This window comes from Lytechinus pictus, chromosome 7 (assembly GCF_037042905.1).
Source record: "Lytechinus pictus isolate F3 Inbred chromosome 7, Lp3.0, whole genome shotgun sequence".
Taxonomy (NCBI): Eukaryota; Metazoa; Echinodermata; class Echinoidea; order Temnopleuroida; family Toxopneustidae; genus Lytechinus; species Lytechinus pictus.
In genome coordinates, this window is record NC_087251.1 from 8,838,683 (window position 1) to 8,856,395 (window position 17,713).

Here is a 17,713-nt window from a genome sequence, read left to right on the forward strand (position 1 = left end):
TCGGCCGGTCAAAGAGCTGGAGATCCATTTTATCTCAGATAAAATAAAATATTTTATCTCCGTTAAAATCAGTGAGATAAAATACCCTTAAAATCTCTCCGAATTGGTATTCTGAGAACAATTTTATCTTCATTTTATCTCTGTAAGACACACCTATTTTTTAATCAATATCCAATTAAAAATGCGCTTTTATAGCTCTCTCATATCACTCAACCAATGAAAATCCATTCCGCCAGGAGGTGTGGCAAAGGAGTGAGATTGCGTCAATCTATTGACTTCAAATACGCTTGCAATATACGCTTGCGCGTCTTTACAGAGATTTCTTTTTAAAAAAATGACAATACTCTCATCTTTTTTCGAAGTCTATATTTCCTCTTTTCAAGCATCATTTCAAAGACAATATTAGTCAAGAAAAGTCTCATGAAATACTTCCTGATTGTACAGGAATAACGTTAAGGTATTATTCTCAATAAATATATAATTTTTCTTCATTTTCATGTCAACATTTGTAGTTAATTCACCAAGAAATAATGATGAAATCAACGTCGCGGAGATAAAATAGCCCCTACCCTCTTTTAAGTTTATTTTATTTTTCTTCAAAGTAACATGAGCGCAAGCACATCATCCGCGTTGCAATGGCCAGATACGCGAAGGGTATATGTCTACGCAGGCACTCCCCTGTTGCGTATTATCTGTAGATACGCAAGATAAAATTTCTACGCAAGATAAAATTTAAAATTTTATCTGAAAGATAAAATGTCATCTCAGAATACCAATTTCATTTTAAGAGATAAAATAAAATATTTTAAAGATAAAATGACCTCAGAATACCGCCCCTGAATGTTTTTTTTTTTTTTTTTTTTTTTTTTGGGGGGGGGTAGTTCTTTAGACCATAGTTTTAAAATAAAATAGATACATCTTACAAGTTTAAATACAAATATAGGCCTGTTCTTGCAAGAGTAAAGCACTAGCGAGTGAAATTTTTAAATATTTCATGCATCGGCATGGACCTACCTGTATCCATGGGCGGAAATCCCAGGGGGTACAGGGGGGACGCGTCCCCCCTACCATTTTGGAAAGGGGGGACATAATATCAAATGTCCCCCCTACTATTTGTGGTCTTTTATTATGAAAAAAGATATATAATTCAAAATCGAAATTATACACATGTATCCTCGAATTTCGAAATATATGTAAACAGATAGTTTTTATTAAGAACTTGGATAGGAAAACAAAAGGCATACCGGCCCGACTATTCTCGTACTCGCATCTAGCCCTATATGCCAGCCAAAGAGTGATGACATTGATGACATCGATGGCCATTGTCAATTTCATAACTAATAAAAATGACGAAAAAAGAAAATCGCCTCTGGACGCTTATAAGTAAATTTAGAGCATAGATGGTAGACGAGAATGTTCCATAACCCGTAAAAAACATATCTTTGTTTAACCAATTCATTTTCCCTTTATTCCAAATTTTTTGGAATATAAGGATATTTTCTTTGTTCGCGTACTCAGTAAAAAGAATAGTTTTCATCAGTTATGATTAATCCTTCGCAGTGAATTTTAACTATGTTTAATCCCCCAAAATTTGTTTTTAAATACTCTATTAACGAGACTTTTATATTCCATTTTTACACAAAATTCCTGCCGCGGGAGGGTCATCATAGGTAGATCAAGGGGGCGAAGCGGCGGTCCGCCCCCTATTGGCGGCGCAAAATAGGAAGGTGAGGAGAAAAATAAGAAGATAGGACGAGGAAGAAAATTAAATGATGGAAGGGGAGGGGAATAAGTGGAAAAAAAGAAAACTTTCAGGTCATAGTATAAAAATAAAAATTCGCTCGCGCTTTGCATAATACACAGCAATCTCTTTATTTCAAAACGTGCTTATTTTTTTTCTTCACATTTTAGATCGAAATATATAAAATCAAATCATTTATTTAGGAAGATATCCATCTTTTTCATAATTTGTAGGTTAAAATCTTTATTAAAAAAAATAGCTCGCGCTTTGCGCTCGCATTGCTTATTGAGATAAACTGCTTGTTCTTTATTTCAAAGTGCTTGAAAGATCCAGTTTTCAGATCTGAATATAAAAAAAATAATTTTGCGCTTCACGCTCGCATCAGTAATATGGTTAAGTCAGATACTATCCCGTTTATTGCTATAAGGTGAAAAGAAGATGACTTTTTTTGGTCGGAAAATAAAAAAATCAGGATACGCTTCGCGCTCACATTAATTAAAATTTTGTTAGATAGCTACCCTGTCATTGATTTTAAAATATTCTAATAATACAAATTTTTAGGCCGGAAATGACATATCTTCAGCACACACTTCGGGCTCGAATCTAATATTGTTTAGTAAAATTCCTATCATGTTCATGATATGAACAAGCGTGACGATTGTCCAGTTTTTAGGTTGGAGAATACAAACTTTCACCTCTTACTTCGCGCTCGCATTAATTGTTTAGATTCCTATCCTGTTCATAATTTTTTTTTAAGTACTAAGAATGTCTAGTATTAAGGTTGGAAAATCCAAAAACTTTCAGCTCGCGCTTCGCGCTCGCATTAATTGATTAGATTCCTATCCTGTTCATATTCTTTTTAAGGTGCTATGAATGTCCAGTATTTAGGTTGGAAAATAAAAAACTTTCACCTCGCGCTCGCATTCATTGTTTAGATTCCTATTCCGTTCATTATTATGTGCTAAGAATGTCCAGTTTTTAGGCTTCGCGCTCGCATTAATTGATTAGATTCCTATCCTGTTCATATTCTTTTTAAGGTGCTATGAATGTCCAGTATTTAGGTTGGAAAATAAAAAACTTTCACCTCGCGCTCGCATTCATTGTTTAGATTCATATCCTGTTCATATTCTTTTTAAAGTGCTAAGAATGTCCAGTTTTTAGGTTGGAAAATAAAAAACTTTCAGCTCGCGCTTCACGCTCGAATTAATTGTTTAGATTCATATCCTGTTCATATTCTTTTTAAAGTGCTATGAATCTCCAGTTTTTAGGTTGGAAAATCAAAAACTGTCAGCTCGCGCTTCACGCTCGCATTAATTGTTTAGATTCCTATCCTGTACATATTATTTTTAAAGTGCTATGAATGTTCAGTATATTTAGGTTGGAAAATCTAATGATTTCAGCTCGCGTTGAATTCCTATTCTGTTTATGATTTGAAAAAGTGTTACGAATGTCCAGTTTTTAGGTAATTCCATCCTGTGCATGATTTGAAAAAGTTTTACGAATGTCTAGTTTTTAGGTTGGAAAACCAACAACCTTCAGCTCGTGCTTTGCGCTCGCATTAATGGTTTAGGTAGGTTCGAATTTAGTTCATGATAACAACAAATGTTCAGAATGTTCAATTTTCAGGTCACAATTTATGAAATATCAACATATTTGGGCTCGCGCTTCGCGCTCGCATTATTTATTGAGGCCTTTCATCTTTAGTTAGGAATACCTTCCCTCTTCGAAAAATGACTATAAATATATACATATATATATATAATAAACACAAGTTCACAAGGTTGACTGGAGGTTCATCAAATTTATTTGCAACTCTGAGTTTCACGCAACCTACGTGAGGTGCGATCTTCAGGCATATATATATATACATATGTATGTGTGTGTGTTTGAGTTAGTAATTATGTAGAACATAAACACGGAAAACTCAATTGTGTCCCCCTACCTTCAAGGAGAGATTTCCGCCCATGACCTGCCTGTATCTAACCTGATTAAGGATCTCATAAGCCTAATCAGCTTTAAATATAATTATTTAGACCTGAAAAGAGACATTTATATTATTTTTTGTAATATATTTAAAGGACAAGTCCACCCCAACCATAAGCTGATTTGAATAAAAAGAGAAAAATCCAACAAGCATAACATTGAAAATTTCATCAAAATCGCATGTAAAATAAGAAAATTATGACATTTTAAAGTTTCGCTTAATAAAACACTTAAATGCAAATCCTGGTCAGTATGTAAATGATGAGACTGATGACGTCATCCACTCACTATTTTTTTTTTGGTATTTCATTACATGAAATTTGAAATATTCTAATTTTCTCCTCATTGTCAAGTGAAACAAAAACTAATCCCACCCGGAACATGTGGAATTAGCGTTGTTTTAATACTATATGGTTCAGTCAAGTTGGTCCTTATTGTCAAATATGTAAAAAATTAAATATTGTATAATTCAAACAATAAAAAAACAAAAGAAATAGTGAGTTATGGACATCATCAACTGTCTCATTTGCATTTCACTGAGATTTGCACATAACTGTTTTGTGAAAAATAAGCGAAACTTTAAAATGTCATAACTTTCTTATTTTACATCCGATTTTGATGAAATTTTTACCGTTTTCCTAGTTTGATTTTTCTCTATTTATTCAGATCATCATTTTTCTGGGGTGGACTTGACCTTTAAACAACTAGCCCGATTAAAAATTTTGTTTATTTATATCGATCTGGAAATCCTGGAAATTTAAGGACTCTTTGTAAGAATTCATTAAGAGGAAACCATTTCATTTGTAATCAAATAAGCCTAATGTGAGCGCAAACCGCGTGCTTATAACATGCTTAATATTCAGACCTATAAACGAAACATTTCAAGGCCTTTTTGCAATGATGAACAGGATGCGTATTTTACTAAACATAACAGTGAACATGGTGAATGGTGGTTGAAGCGAAGAGCCAGCAGAAATATCTCCGTTAGTAAATATGCATGATAATCAAGCAATGCGAGCGAGAAGAACGTGAATTTTTATCATTCTTTTTTTCTCTCCACTCTTGCTGTATACAGGGATTTTTGATTATGTTACTTAATTTGTAGTTTATATGTTTATCCTCCTGATGGCTATCTAATTCAAGATTTTAAAAATATTGTAGATCTGCTCTAAATGCTAAGTTTCGCTCTATAATTTTCTTCGTGACGGTATTACAATTCCCTCGTACCCGAACATAATGATATATATTTTTAGGGGGTGGCATTGATGTTGAAATCGAAATCACTGTAATAGTCCACACACATTAAACATTATTTTGTCTTCCCTAAACGTATAAGATTGTATATTAAGTAACCCGATTGAGTATACTTTTCATCAAAAGTACTTCATAAAAAAGAGAAACTATCTTTAGTTCCCAATTTTTTTTTCATTCAAGAGCTAATACGTTTGTGCTTGCGTCTCAGCGTCTATGTTTGTACGTAACATCTCTTTACAATGCTCTTTTATCTCTTTTATTTTCACCAAAATGATAGAAATAGATGAAAATACATATTGACACTAACGTGTGCAGTCATTTATTGTTAGAAAAACAATTAATCAATCAGTCAATCAATCCATCAATCAATCAATCAATTAGTCAATCAATTAATATATACATTAAATTTTATTGATTAATCAGTTATGCAGTCAATCAATATTAATTAATCAATTAATTTATCATTCAATAAAACAGGCAACCAAACAATCAGCCAGTCATTCAATAACTCAAACAATTAACCAGCAATCACTCAAACAATCAATCATCCAGTTTATCTTTTTCATTCAGAGTTTCCATAAACATAAATAAAGTAAGCTAGCAAGTAAGTAATCAGTGGATCAACCAATCAAAAATACCAACCAACTAATCAATCAATCAATCAATCAATCAATCAATCAGTCAATTAATGAATGAATGAATAAATGAATGTATGAATTAATGAATGTATGAATGAATGAATGATTAAATGAATGAACGAATGAATGAATGAATCAATAAACCATTCATCAATCAATCATTACTCTGACTTATCAATCTATACAAACCTCAATCGTTCGATTTAACCAAATGGCATTCAAATCAAGTGGAAGCTTCCAAAATTCATAGACCTGGATAATAATTTTTCCTTTAATATAATCTGTAATAATGTAGTTTTATTTTGGTAGCTTAACTAAATGATGATAAAAGACCCGGCAATACAATTCATGCGTGTGAGTTTTATGACCATGTGAGAGGATAATATTTTTCAAAATAAGGGCCAAAGTGACCTGAAAGAGTTTTGTTTTACTGTCTTCAAAATTTCAAATGAAACTGCAATGTGATCGTTATATAAGGACCCCAAGCATGATAGAAACTGACAAAGTGCCACCAAATACAATGTGATTGGCTATCATGATGTTAAGGCCACCGCACACCTTACGACTGTTCGCGATCCGATTTTGGAACAAATCGCATTTTGCTTATTTTCTGAAAATGTGAATGGGACATATCATTTTATTTGAGGTTGAAATCAATTGAAAGAATACTAATATAACCATTTTGAAAGATTGCAAGCTTTTATTTTTGAGTAAAGGCCAAATTAGTTTCAAATCGTAGTCAATCATACGACTGCTATGACGTCATTACGACTAGATATTGAATTCGCTTTTATTCTAAGGAGCCGGATGATAGCATAGTCACAGATTTGAACATAGGTATTCGTACGATGATTTAGAACATTACACAGTAAGATATTCCAAGTCTCAATATATAGCATCAAATTCTACTACATTTTATTCTGAAATCGAGTCGCCGACCAGTCGTACGGTGTGCGGTTGCCTTTAGACATACAGTGTGAATTTTAACAATTTTTGTGTTATAAAGGTAAATATCTTCAGACAATACTGTTGGATATAGGGTTATCTAATCACTTTTGACATATAAAACAAAATAATTAATAATCCACTTCTGGTTACACTCGTGTTACAGAGAACATGATGGAAATATGTATATATATTTTTGTTGCATAATTTAAAGCACTACATACACTTACAAGGTAATAGTTTAAGTCCACGAAAGACCGAAACAAATTGATCGTAAATAGACAATAATTGATTTTAATGAATATATACACTTGCATATCTTTAGAATCTTCTTTATTTTTCCGAATAGCTAGCCTCATATAGCACAAGAATTTAGCCAAATTTAACAAAGTGTTACTTTTGGAATAAGCTACCTTACACTTTTCAATTCGATTCAACCGATCGGGAGAGGTATAGGTTTAATCTCCTCCACTTGGGCTCCCTGGAAGAAAAAGAGTGAGTGATGGATCTATGGGGGTACTGGTGGTTTAGGACGCAGTCGCATCCCAGGTAAAAGAGATGAACCCGAAATGGCATTTGGGAGTGATGTTTTTTTTTTTTTTTTTGGGGGGGGGGGGTTGTCTTTTTTTCTGGAGACCAAACGCCCTTCATTTTAGGTGATGACTGTTGGGTGTGGGGAGGGGGGGGGGGGCTTGTCAAATATTCAGAAAATTCCTGACTCTGCGCATGTCAAACCAAATGGTGTCAAACCCCCTCTTATAGCAGAAAGGTAAATCTGCTACTAGTAGTGTATACTGATATCGAAAATAGTATCGTTCGTACTGAGGTAAGAGAACAACAACTTGCTGTAAATACATGTACTTCGTTAGATTACAATGGGAAGGTAAAACCTAGGAGTTGCCAATAAAAAACAGACGTGTGATATACAGCTCCTAAGATTCGACTATAATAATGCGAATGATGTATAATGATGTAGGCAATCAAATGTTATCTTATGGAGTAAAGCCGCCGATGACTCGATAGTGTGGATCACGCATCATGCCAATTAAAGCTTGCAGAACCTGGGCGACATTCTCGGCTGATGAGATACAAGAAATGGAAACAAACGGAGATGAAAAAGTTAGTTAAGAGAAAGGACATATTGAAAATTTGTATTAAAAACAGTGCTATTATGCTTGTCTGCAGGGGCGGATCAAGGATTTTCCAGGGGGGTGCATTTTTGTCCAGAAATATTTGACAAAAAAAACCCAACAAAACAAAACAACAACAAAACGGCATTCACTTGCATATGAACGACATTCTCCGCTAAAACAATATTTTCCCGGGGAATATTTTACGGCTCGATTATAATGACAGTTCTGTTATAATTTTATGCCTGTTTGATTTTTCTTCGAATCAACATTTCGTTGGGGTGACTTGCCCTTAAAAAACACATCTATTTTGATGAAATTCAATGATATAAAACACCTGATCTGTTATTACCTCTGTATTGGCACGCAACTCCTATGAATCCAATGTTACACTGACAGAAAGCTCCAATGCCATCCACAGAACAATGACCTTGTCTGTTACTACATGTATTGGTTCCAGCATAGAGCTCATCACATAGGAATGCTACACGATCTCCTTCATCTCCACCAATAGCACCTCCATCTGGGAGAAAACAAATGTTAAAAATATTGCAAACAAAATATACGCAAAAACCACATAAAATGACCGGGGTACAGGGATGGGGGGGGGGGGGTGGTCAATGGAGGTAAACAATATCCAGTATCAGGGGCGGATCCAGCATTTTTCAAAGGGGGCCGGGGGCACATTTTCCCGAGGAAAATTGGACATGCAAAAAAAATGGTCCTCATTTATGTACGAACGACATATTCCGATTAAAAATACATGCTGTGACTTTCAAATGCGGGACCTATTGTGTAAGTACGCCATATTTACATTAAAAAAATGATAAAGGCTCTCAAAAGGGGGGCACGGGCCGAATTTGCCTCCCCCTCAATCCGCCACTGTCCAGTGTGGTCTAAACATATGCGAGAAGGTAAAAAATAATATAAACTAAAATCATACAGGCCAATAGGATTAAAAAAAAAAAAAAATAACTCACCACAAAACAAATAAACCTTGCAGTCCTCGTTTCATAAAATCTCAGTGCAAATGTGTGAAATGTTGGTACATACATTTTTTAGTTGAAAAGGGCACGATCATAACCATTTCAAATTTTTACTAGTTTGTTAAATGCATCAAATCCAAATCCACCCGGCTCAATAACTTATGAACAGTACTAAAAACGGATGAGAGAAAAAGATATCGTGGGAAAAGTTGTAATTTATTTTCTCGATCTATATGTATGATCAATAAATAAAAAATAATAGCTAAATGGCAAAATGATTAAATGAATAGATATCATATATTAACGATTGGATAAATAAATAAAAAACATAAATAACAAATGCTGAATACATTAATAAAGAAAAATTCAATGTATTCACAAACAAGTAAATACAAACAGAATAATAAGAATATTTGCTCGCAAGACTGGGAGAAAATACATTTGCTGAATTTTAAGAGTACTATTGATAGCCGCCTCAGATAATTTATTTCAAGATCTTCCATAAGACAATAGCCCTTAATGCATTTTTATTTAAAATCAAGAGAAAATATTCCCCAAACTGTTCATTCTGTAAAAGAGACCCTGAAACAATTGTACATATTTTTTTGATTGTCCGGTTGTTAACATTGTGTGGGACGATCTTTTATCTATAATAAACCAAAAACAACGAATATAATCATTTCCTCTTTTGTAAAGATATTTGGTATTCAAGGTGATAATTTTTTAACATTCATTTTCCTTGCTTTCAAATACTATGTTCACTTTTGAAAATTTAATTAAAAAACCCCCGATATTGTGAAATTCAAAGCTCGTATCAAAGGCATTAAGGATATTGAATATTTTTGGGCGTTTACCTGTACATAAAAAAAACACGGAGATTTTGATATTTAATTTGTCTTATGTATCTGTCTCTACAAACTTATACATACTTAAGTGCTGCTCTGTTTAATCATGTAAATAGCTTGTTGATTTGTTTGATTTATATTGTAATTTATACTTTGATCAATAAAGATTGAAAGAACTCTCTATTCATAAAACTCCTACCTTGTGTAGAGTTAGGACGTTCTGTTCTCATCACCTCGTCATCGTCACCATCATCGTCGCCGTCGTTGTCTTGGTCTACAGTCGTTTCTTCGTTCATTGCTTGGGTTGTGACCTCTGGTCGTCTGGTTTCTTCTGTCACTTGTGCAACATCGTCATCATCTTCACTATCACCGTCGTCGTTATTGCCGTCGTCATCGACCAGGGGGCTCCTCTCTCCTATGAAATACACGGGTGTATATAGTACAGTCAAACTTATTTTTTACAAGCCCCAATGGTGTCGGGAAAAAAATATTGACATAAGTGATTTGGCAGGACTTCGCGGTTATTTATTTTTCTTTGTTCCCTTTTTATTCATTTATTTTACAGTTCGATATAAGGGCTGAAAAAAACATTTACCAGAAATGTTTGATATTTTTGAAATTCGCATTTTGAAGAAATTCCTGAGCGACTTCTGTAATAAAATAGTCTGGAATTGTACAATCAGAAGAATTAAGAAAGAGATTAACTGTCCTTGAGAAATGACATGCTGTCTCAGTAATTAATCTTTTCATTTCATCATGAAGTTTACACACGGAGAGTAATCAGATCAAGGTATACAAAATGATGATAAAGAACAAGATTGACCATGAAATGAAGAAAGAGAGAGAGAAAATAAAAAAAAATACAGGAGTGAGGATGAGAGGAGGGAGGGTGGAGTGTTTGGCATGGGTGACAAAGGGATGGAGCAGGCCTGGCATGGAGTCAGGTGGGGGTGGTGGTGGTGGGAGGGGGATGGAAGAATGGGGGTGCATGGGAGGGTGTAGATTTACCTTGTGGTGTATTGATGGCATCCTGACAGAGATAACCACCCCATCCTTCGTAACACATACAATGAGGTCCGATGTTGTCTACGCGACAGTAACCATGGTTACTGCAATTATTCGTGCGAATCATCATGACTCCACATGTTTCACGCTTCGTACGTTTACCTGTTGAAATAATGATTACATGGATATAAACAGTAATTATTTTTTACTATAATCTCGTATGTCACAAAAAGTAAGAAAATAAGACCCTTTTTACGAGCATAATAGTCGAAACGTGTTACAGCATGCGGTGGATAATAATTTGAAGAATGTAAGCATATTATAATAATAATATGCATTTATATAGCGCAAAACTATTTCTATATATTCTATTGCGCTGCAAGAGCTTCCTAGGTGCTGTACGTACTATTGGAATAGATAGGTTTTTAATTTTAACTTGAAATTATGTAAACTTGTTGAATTCCTTATGTCGAGTGGAAGTTTGTTCTACAGTCGTGGGGCTGACATCAGAAATGACATATCTCCTAGTGTTGCTTTAGTCTTGTGTGGGGGTACTTGCAATGTGAGTGTATGTGAGCTACGAAGGTAATGGTCATGAGATCGGGATTTCAATTTCAAGAGATCCGAGATATAACTTGGGGCCTAATCTTAAATGTGATTCTTTGCCGGCAGCGGTGTAACAGGGGTCGGTGGCCAGGGGGGGGGGGGGGACAAGAGCCAAACATTTCCCGGTGATATCATGGTATGAACAGGCGTAGTGGTGTAATGAGGCGACTATTTTAAGGCCAGATATTGCGTATCGGGCAGAATTTATCTTTAAAAAAAGTTGCGAGCGAGTGAGCAAAAATGTTGACCTTTTTTATACAAAAATCCAATTTTGTGATAGATATTGACATGATATCCAGAGAATAATATATTTCACTCTTCTCTCTATAGATTACTTTTTTTGTGGTCTGTACGCCACTGTGAACAGGATTCTTTGCGGCATTAGCGTGAAGAGTAAAAAAAAAAAAAGAGGGGCGCAGTATAGCACATGTGCTAAAAAGCGAGCGAAGCGAGCGAGAAAAAAATCACCTTTTCATGAGAATCTAACTTTGAGCTATTTTTTGACATTATATTCAGTAAATAAAATCATATCCTACACTTTTCCTTTGCTTTTCTTTTTTGTTCTTGTCTGTAAAAGTTTTGGGGTCATGGCCCAACCCTTCCATACGCAGTGCTGTACGGTTGGGGTCCGGGGCGGAGCCCCCGGAACTTCTTGATATCAAAGCCATTTAAACCTCTCAGACTGCCGCTATTTTAATCAAATCGCGGGCATATATAGAATATAGCTTTTACACAACACATTTATTCAACCCAGTTGCGTAATGAACCAAATATTTTGAGGGGGCAAAACATAGCAATGATGGAAAAATTTGTAAATAGTCGCCAGCGTGCAAAGCGAGCTGGAAAAAAAATAGCCTAATGAAATCAAATTCTAATTATGTGATAGATTTTCCCATTATATTCAGCAAATAACACATTTCATTGTTTCCATTCATTTCATTATACGTTGTCTCCTATAATTTCTTTTATTTATTCTTGGATGTGGAACCAAGATCCCCCCGCCCCTGTATGCCAATGATTGAACGTGATTGAGCGGGGGGGGGGGGGGGCGTTATAGAGCCATTTGAAGGTTATAAATGAAGAGCCCCTACTGCGTGGGGTCTGGGACAAAGGTAGCTTATTTCATAAAATTTAGCAAGCTTATAGCAGAATGTTGTATGCAGTCCATCTTTCTTCCCGCTCTTTAATTTCAATCATCGGCAGCCCGGTTGTGTTATTTTTTTTTTCTTGTCCCTTTTCTTTGTTTTCCACTTAAGCTTTTGACTAATTCCATTCTACCTTCGATTCCCGCTATTGTTTGTCAATTTGTCATCTTTTGATTTATTTCCCATTATGCTATGGCATACATATAGGCCTATTTCAGAATTTGTTCTTTCTCAAATGTTCTTCTTTCTTACATTTTCCCGCTTTCTTTCCTTTTCCATTAAAAAAAGTTTTCTTCGTTTTCTTTTCGCTTTTCCCTTTCCTCGTCCTCCTTTCCTTTTCCCATTTTCTTCCCCTTTCCCTTTTCTTCCCCTTTCCCTTTCCCTTTTCTTCTCCCTCCTTTTTTTTTTCTTTTTCCCGTTTTTCTTTTATTTTCCCGGTGAAATCCGCCAGGGGGGGGGCAGCTTGCCCCCCCCTGCCCCCGCCTGTTACGCCACTGTTTGCCAGACAGGTTACCAGTGTAATTCTCTCAATAGTGGGGTGACAGGAGAGAATTTGGGAAGACGACATATTAAACGTGCACATGCATGTGTTTTGCACTCTCTGCAGTTTGCTTATCATTCGAATAATCTACATACTAAAATCATTTTCAAAAGGTAAAATATGACATGCGGCATCATCGGAAATCAGTTTGACCCTATCTAGCCCCCCCCCCCTTGAGATTTTGGCTGTCGACTGCACGATCGCGCCTAAAATTGGCACGCAAGATGTCTGGGACAAAATTTACAGAAATTTATTTCATGAAATCTAAGCATTTTTGTAACCATGAACAGGATGAGAACAATAATTGATGCGAGCGCGAAATAAGCGCGAGCCAAATTTTTTGTGATTTTCTTACTTAAAACATGTATCATGCTTTACTTCAAATAGGGTATGGTATTTCATTTTGAAAAAGGCATTTTTTCCTACGGGAATTTAATACTTATGTTTTTTTTTTTGTTTTTTTTTGGGGGGGGGGGGGGGGGGTAGTGTCCCTGCTCACCCCGGTTCCGCCGCCCCTGTTGTGGTATTCTTAGCAAATGTACGTGAAAAAAATGCGATATCAGATATCATTCTCCTATGTATTAATTCTTTTTTTGGCAATTTCTTATGTGCAATTTTGGGTCTGAAAAGCACTTACAAAATGTTGCGTAATTTCGGAACCGTGTACCCGGGCGTCGAAAATGTGGCCTCAAATTTGCCCCCCCCCCCCAAAAAAAAAAAAAAAAAAAAAAAAAATCGCGTGGCAAAGATATTGCCCGAAATGTTTTTATACCTTCGAGACCCCCTGCCTAGATAGGGGGATAATGAAGAGATAATCGGTACATTTTCACTCCTGTGAAATAAATAAAATGATGCGAGAGAAAGTGCGAGGGGTGGAACATAAATCGCAATAATGGAATCGATGTGCGTGCATGGGGGAGGGGGGTGGGGGTAAAATAAGTTAGTGTTATTTCGCAATATAACGAATCTGATTATTTATATTCCACCCCTTGCAATTTCTCTTGCATTTTTTTAACAAGTAATATTGTACCGATTATCACAGTTATAAAGTGCAGCATTCCCAGCAATACGAATTTATTTCGATTCTGTTCGAGGGTTAAAAATAATGATAATAATAATAATAATAATGATAATAATAATGATGATGATGATAATAATGGTAGTAATATGGTAATAATAATAGGTGATATTTATAATGCTCCATATCCACTCTGCGGAATGCAAATAAAAGAAAGTATATATAATATTATAAATCAAAGTAGGACTTCTTGACAATAAAAATGAAACTTACCTATTGATGCTCCATGCACAGAAAACGAAGCAATCGTATAAAACGCCAAAAGGACACAACCAAATCGCACCATCTTTGTTTCTATCTTAACTTCAAGGAGGATTTAAACAGTAAGTGTTTTCAGGAGGAGAGTTTGGAGAGAGACTGGCTCGATGATCTGATATGGCTTCTCCAGATTTCTTATTAGGATTCAGATGTAAACAAAAGAGGTTGGGGAGTCGGGTGCGGGGGCGGGGGGGGGGGGGATGGAGAGATCTTACGGGATGAGTTGGCTTCTTTTACCAACACAAGCAGGGCCCCGTTTCATAAAACTCGTTATAATAACAATTGACAATAATAGTTTAAAGCTACTAAAATCATTAATTTTGTTTGGCTGATAGAAGATTTGTCATAGAAATTGATATTATTTGTTATTATAACAAGTCTGTATAAAACGGAACCCATGCAGGGTGAATGTCCAATTGATATATATTTTATGTTGTTTTTTATTATTGGTTATCATTACTATCCAAACCAGCAACCCCTAGAAATCGTTCCCAGGTCCCTGCATGTAGTAGTAGTAGTAGTTGCTGTTGTTGTACAGAGATTTCCTTGCTCATTAATCATGTGTTTTTACAAGTAATTAATTTCTTTCCGAAAAAAGCCATACAAAATGATATATTTCAATTTTATTCCTGTCACACAAAAGAATATTTATACTGGAAACAAAAGGAATTGAACCCGAATTCATCATCAAATTATGACCTTAAATTCACCACAAAGTGTTCACTCAGGAAATATCAAAAGAAAAAAAAAACATAAGAAAATAAAATATTATCACCCTCCAAAAAGGTCTGAATATGATCCCCCCCTCTCTCTCTTTCGTGTTCTAGAATTATCTTTAGCACTGAAATAGTTTAGGCAACTGGGTGCGGGTTACCGTTATGTAACATTTGTAGACGCCAAACTCGAAACAAATCGTGCAAGAGACGTCAAACATTGATTCAGCAAATAATGCCAGCTTTTCCACTTGAGATAAGAAACGTTTTAGGAGAAATTACAAACAAGAAAGTTAAATATCACTACCTAACAAACACAGACGATCCTTTTTAACACAAGACAAATGGGAGTTATCGCAATAATATTTCATTTTCAGTGATTAATTGCTTTATTCTCGCTCAGATAAATTATCAACAATGTTCTTTGTTTTGGTACACCGAACACCATAACACTCCTTGCGTGATAATAGACTTTTGTTTATTGTTGGGCCAATAAGGGGAATGATTGTTTTCTTGGTAGGTTATGCTGTGTGATGTTCCATTGTAAACAATATTTAAAGACTATTCCACTGTTCTCCAGTCAAAATATTACCTGTACCCAAGACCTGGTCCTGAAGAAATTATCATAAAAATTATTTATGGACATAGCAAAGACAATGAATTCTTGTTCACTCATGATATAAATGATTCATGGGGCTCCAAAAATCACGGAAGTCCCAAATGTGAACTCTGATTGGTTGAAAAACAAGTTGCATTAGATTGTTTGTCTTGTGTTTAATTGCAATTTCTTCTTCAACTTGCCCTTTAATTTAATTTAAAGGGTAAAAGTCTAGACACTAAGATAAAAGACTGAAAACAAAGACATCTTGCATGTTTCATATTTTCATGTTGCTGCATGGCTACTTTTCATTACCTATCACTTCCAAATTGCTTCACTAAACTGAAAAGTTTGAATGTTTTATTGCAATTAATTAAAGTCAATTCAATTCAAAGTTATTCAACATACGTCATAAAAACACATTACAAAATTTATATAAGTATTACAAAAAGTGAGATAAATATGATAACTATAATAACAAAACAAAATGTATAAACATAATGAGAGTGTAAGGGGTAGCAGAAAGGAAGAGATTCCTTTTATAATCGTTACCCCAACAAAATCCAAAAATTACAAGTGATATAATTATACACATAAAAAGCAAAGAGAATATTATACATATATGACAACAACAAAAAGTTATTATAAACATAAGCAGAAGATCACAATGCCTAGATTATTTAAAATTTCAATTATTACTCAGTAATACATGATAGAAGGATCAAACAGAACATGGAAATGATCCAGAGCTTATTTTTTAATATACTTTTAGACTTTTAAAAATAACAATTTAAAATATGACTACATTATTAGTAATAATTCTAACTGGATGGGAGGGTGTCATAATGAGGAAGATGGAGAATGTGGCATATAATTAGTGCTCAAAAGTTAGTTAACGCCACCAGAAAATGAACATATTTGTTCAAGTTCTGGCCTCTGTCATGTTTTAGATATTTAATTGTGAAGTCAGGTGATAAAATATTACATTCAATAAGGTTTCTATAGGCTCGCCGAACATTTTAGTTTTGTTGACTATACATTCAACACTCAGCACGAAGGTGTGTATTTTGTGGTAAGGTTCACTAACTTTTGACAACAGCGGTACATATAAGTTGTGCGGGCTTATTATCAAAATGTGCCAGAAAACTACATCAATTCAAAAATCTGTTTTTCGCCATGGACATCAGCCCTGCTGAAGATGCATTCGTCATATCGTTTACAAATTTGTCTTAAAAATTATTGTTGAACGAATTTGGAAGAATTCTTCGGGAGTTCACTTGGATAAATTCACTTTCCAAGTAGCAGAATTATAACAAAGAGACTTATGAAGGATTGGAATTCACTGATACTAAACGCAAATCAACTGAGTTGGTTTCTTAGCATACATCTTTGAATAACATTGTGATCTGTGACGCCCATCAATGCACACGTCACAAAACTTTTGTTACAAGTATCGAGGGTCAGTTATATTCACGACTGCAAACTAGGGTGCCGAGTATTTTTACAGATTGAACTCTCCTTCAAGCTTTAAGAAGTAAAAATAGGGAGATAGCAACATCCCGTACCATGACGTGCAAGGTGAAACTGTCCGCTGACAGAAGAGATCTGATTCGAAAATAATGCGCCGATACTCACAAAAAAATAAGTTGTTTTTGCTTAATATAATTACATCTCACCACATTTTCCTCATTAAATGCCGACATATATTCCAAAATCTAATCAGATGAAATCATTTAGATTAACCTCGAACACAACAGGAGATTAAGAAAAAAAAATGGGGAGAACGGGGAGGAGGAAAGATATAAACATTTGATATTAATGATAATCGTTATTCTGTAGTAAAAATATCACATACATTCCTAAATGTTATGTTCACATTTTGTTTTTAAGTTTAAGTAGCGGCCATTATCAATATGATATGTATCATGATCAGATCACTTCTAGTTTTACCATTGGACATTAACGATGAAGAAATTAAAGACCGGGTCTGGATATCAAGGGTCCCTACTCTCAAGTGACCTTGAGTCGGGCTTCCGTTGCTAAAGGACTCTTTTTGTATCGGGCCTTTTCTATTCAATCAAGCCAGCTTACAACCAGTTAATCTACTCCACCCGTCCAGTACACGTGCGCAAACAATCACTTATAAGGTTTCTTTTTTAATCGTGTCTGTTTTCCAGGACAGAGGATACATGTTCTTATTCATATCTTTCTATTCGGCATTAGATCTACATTTTCTGCGTCATCACT

At 35.0% G+C, this 17,713-nt stretch overlaps 1 protein-coding gene across 1 annotated transcript; it reads right to left on the reverse strand.

Moving 5' to 3' along the window:
• Positions 1 to 5,859: 5,859 nt before the first annotated feature.
• LOC129266045 (uncharacterized) lies at positions 5,860 to 14,986 on the reverse strand. The gene is made up of 5 exons (XM_054903926.2): positions 14,111 to 14,986; positions 10,531 to 10,689; positions 9,722 to 9,937; positions 8,044 to 8,214; positions 5,860 to 7,639 (listed from the first exon to the last, which is right to left on the reverse strand). Exons 1-5 carry the CDS (start codon positions 14,181 to 14,183, stop codon positions 7,554 to 7,556), a joined length of 705 nt encoding a protein of 234 aa, XP_054759901.2. The 5' UTR covers positions 14,184 to 14,986; the 3' UTR covers positions 5,860 to 7,553.
• Positions 14,987 to 17,713: the final 2,727 nt, after the last annotated feature.

Coding starts and splice junctions, on each gene's coding strand:
- LOC129266045 (XM_054903926.2), bottom strand. CDS start 14,183: ATGGTGCGATTTGGTTGTGTCCTTTTGGCGTTTTATACGATTGCTTCG. Junction 10,690..14,110: donor TGTGCATGGAGCATCAATAG/GTAAGTTTCATT, acceptor TTATTTCAACAG/GTAAACGTACGAAGCGTGAA. Junction 7,640..8,043: donor AGTTGCGTGCCAATACAGAG/GTAATAACAGAT, acceptor GTATCTCATCAG/CCGAGAATGTCGCCCAGGTT.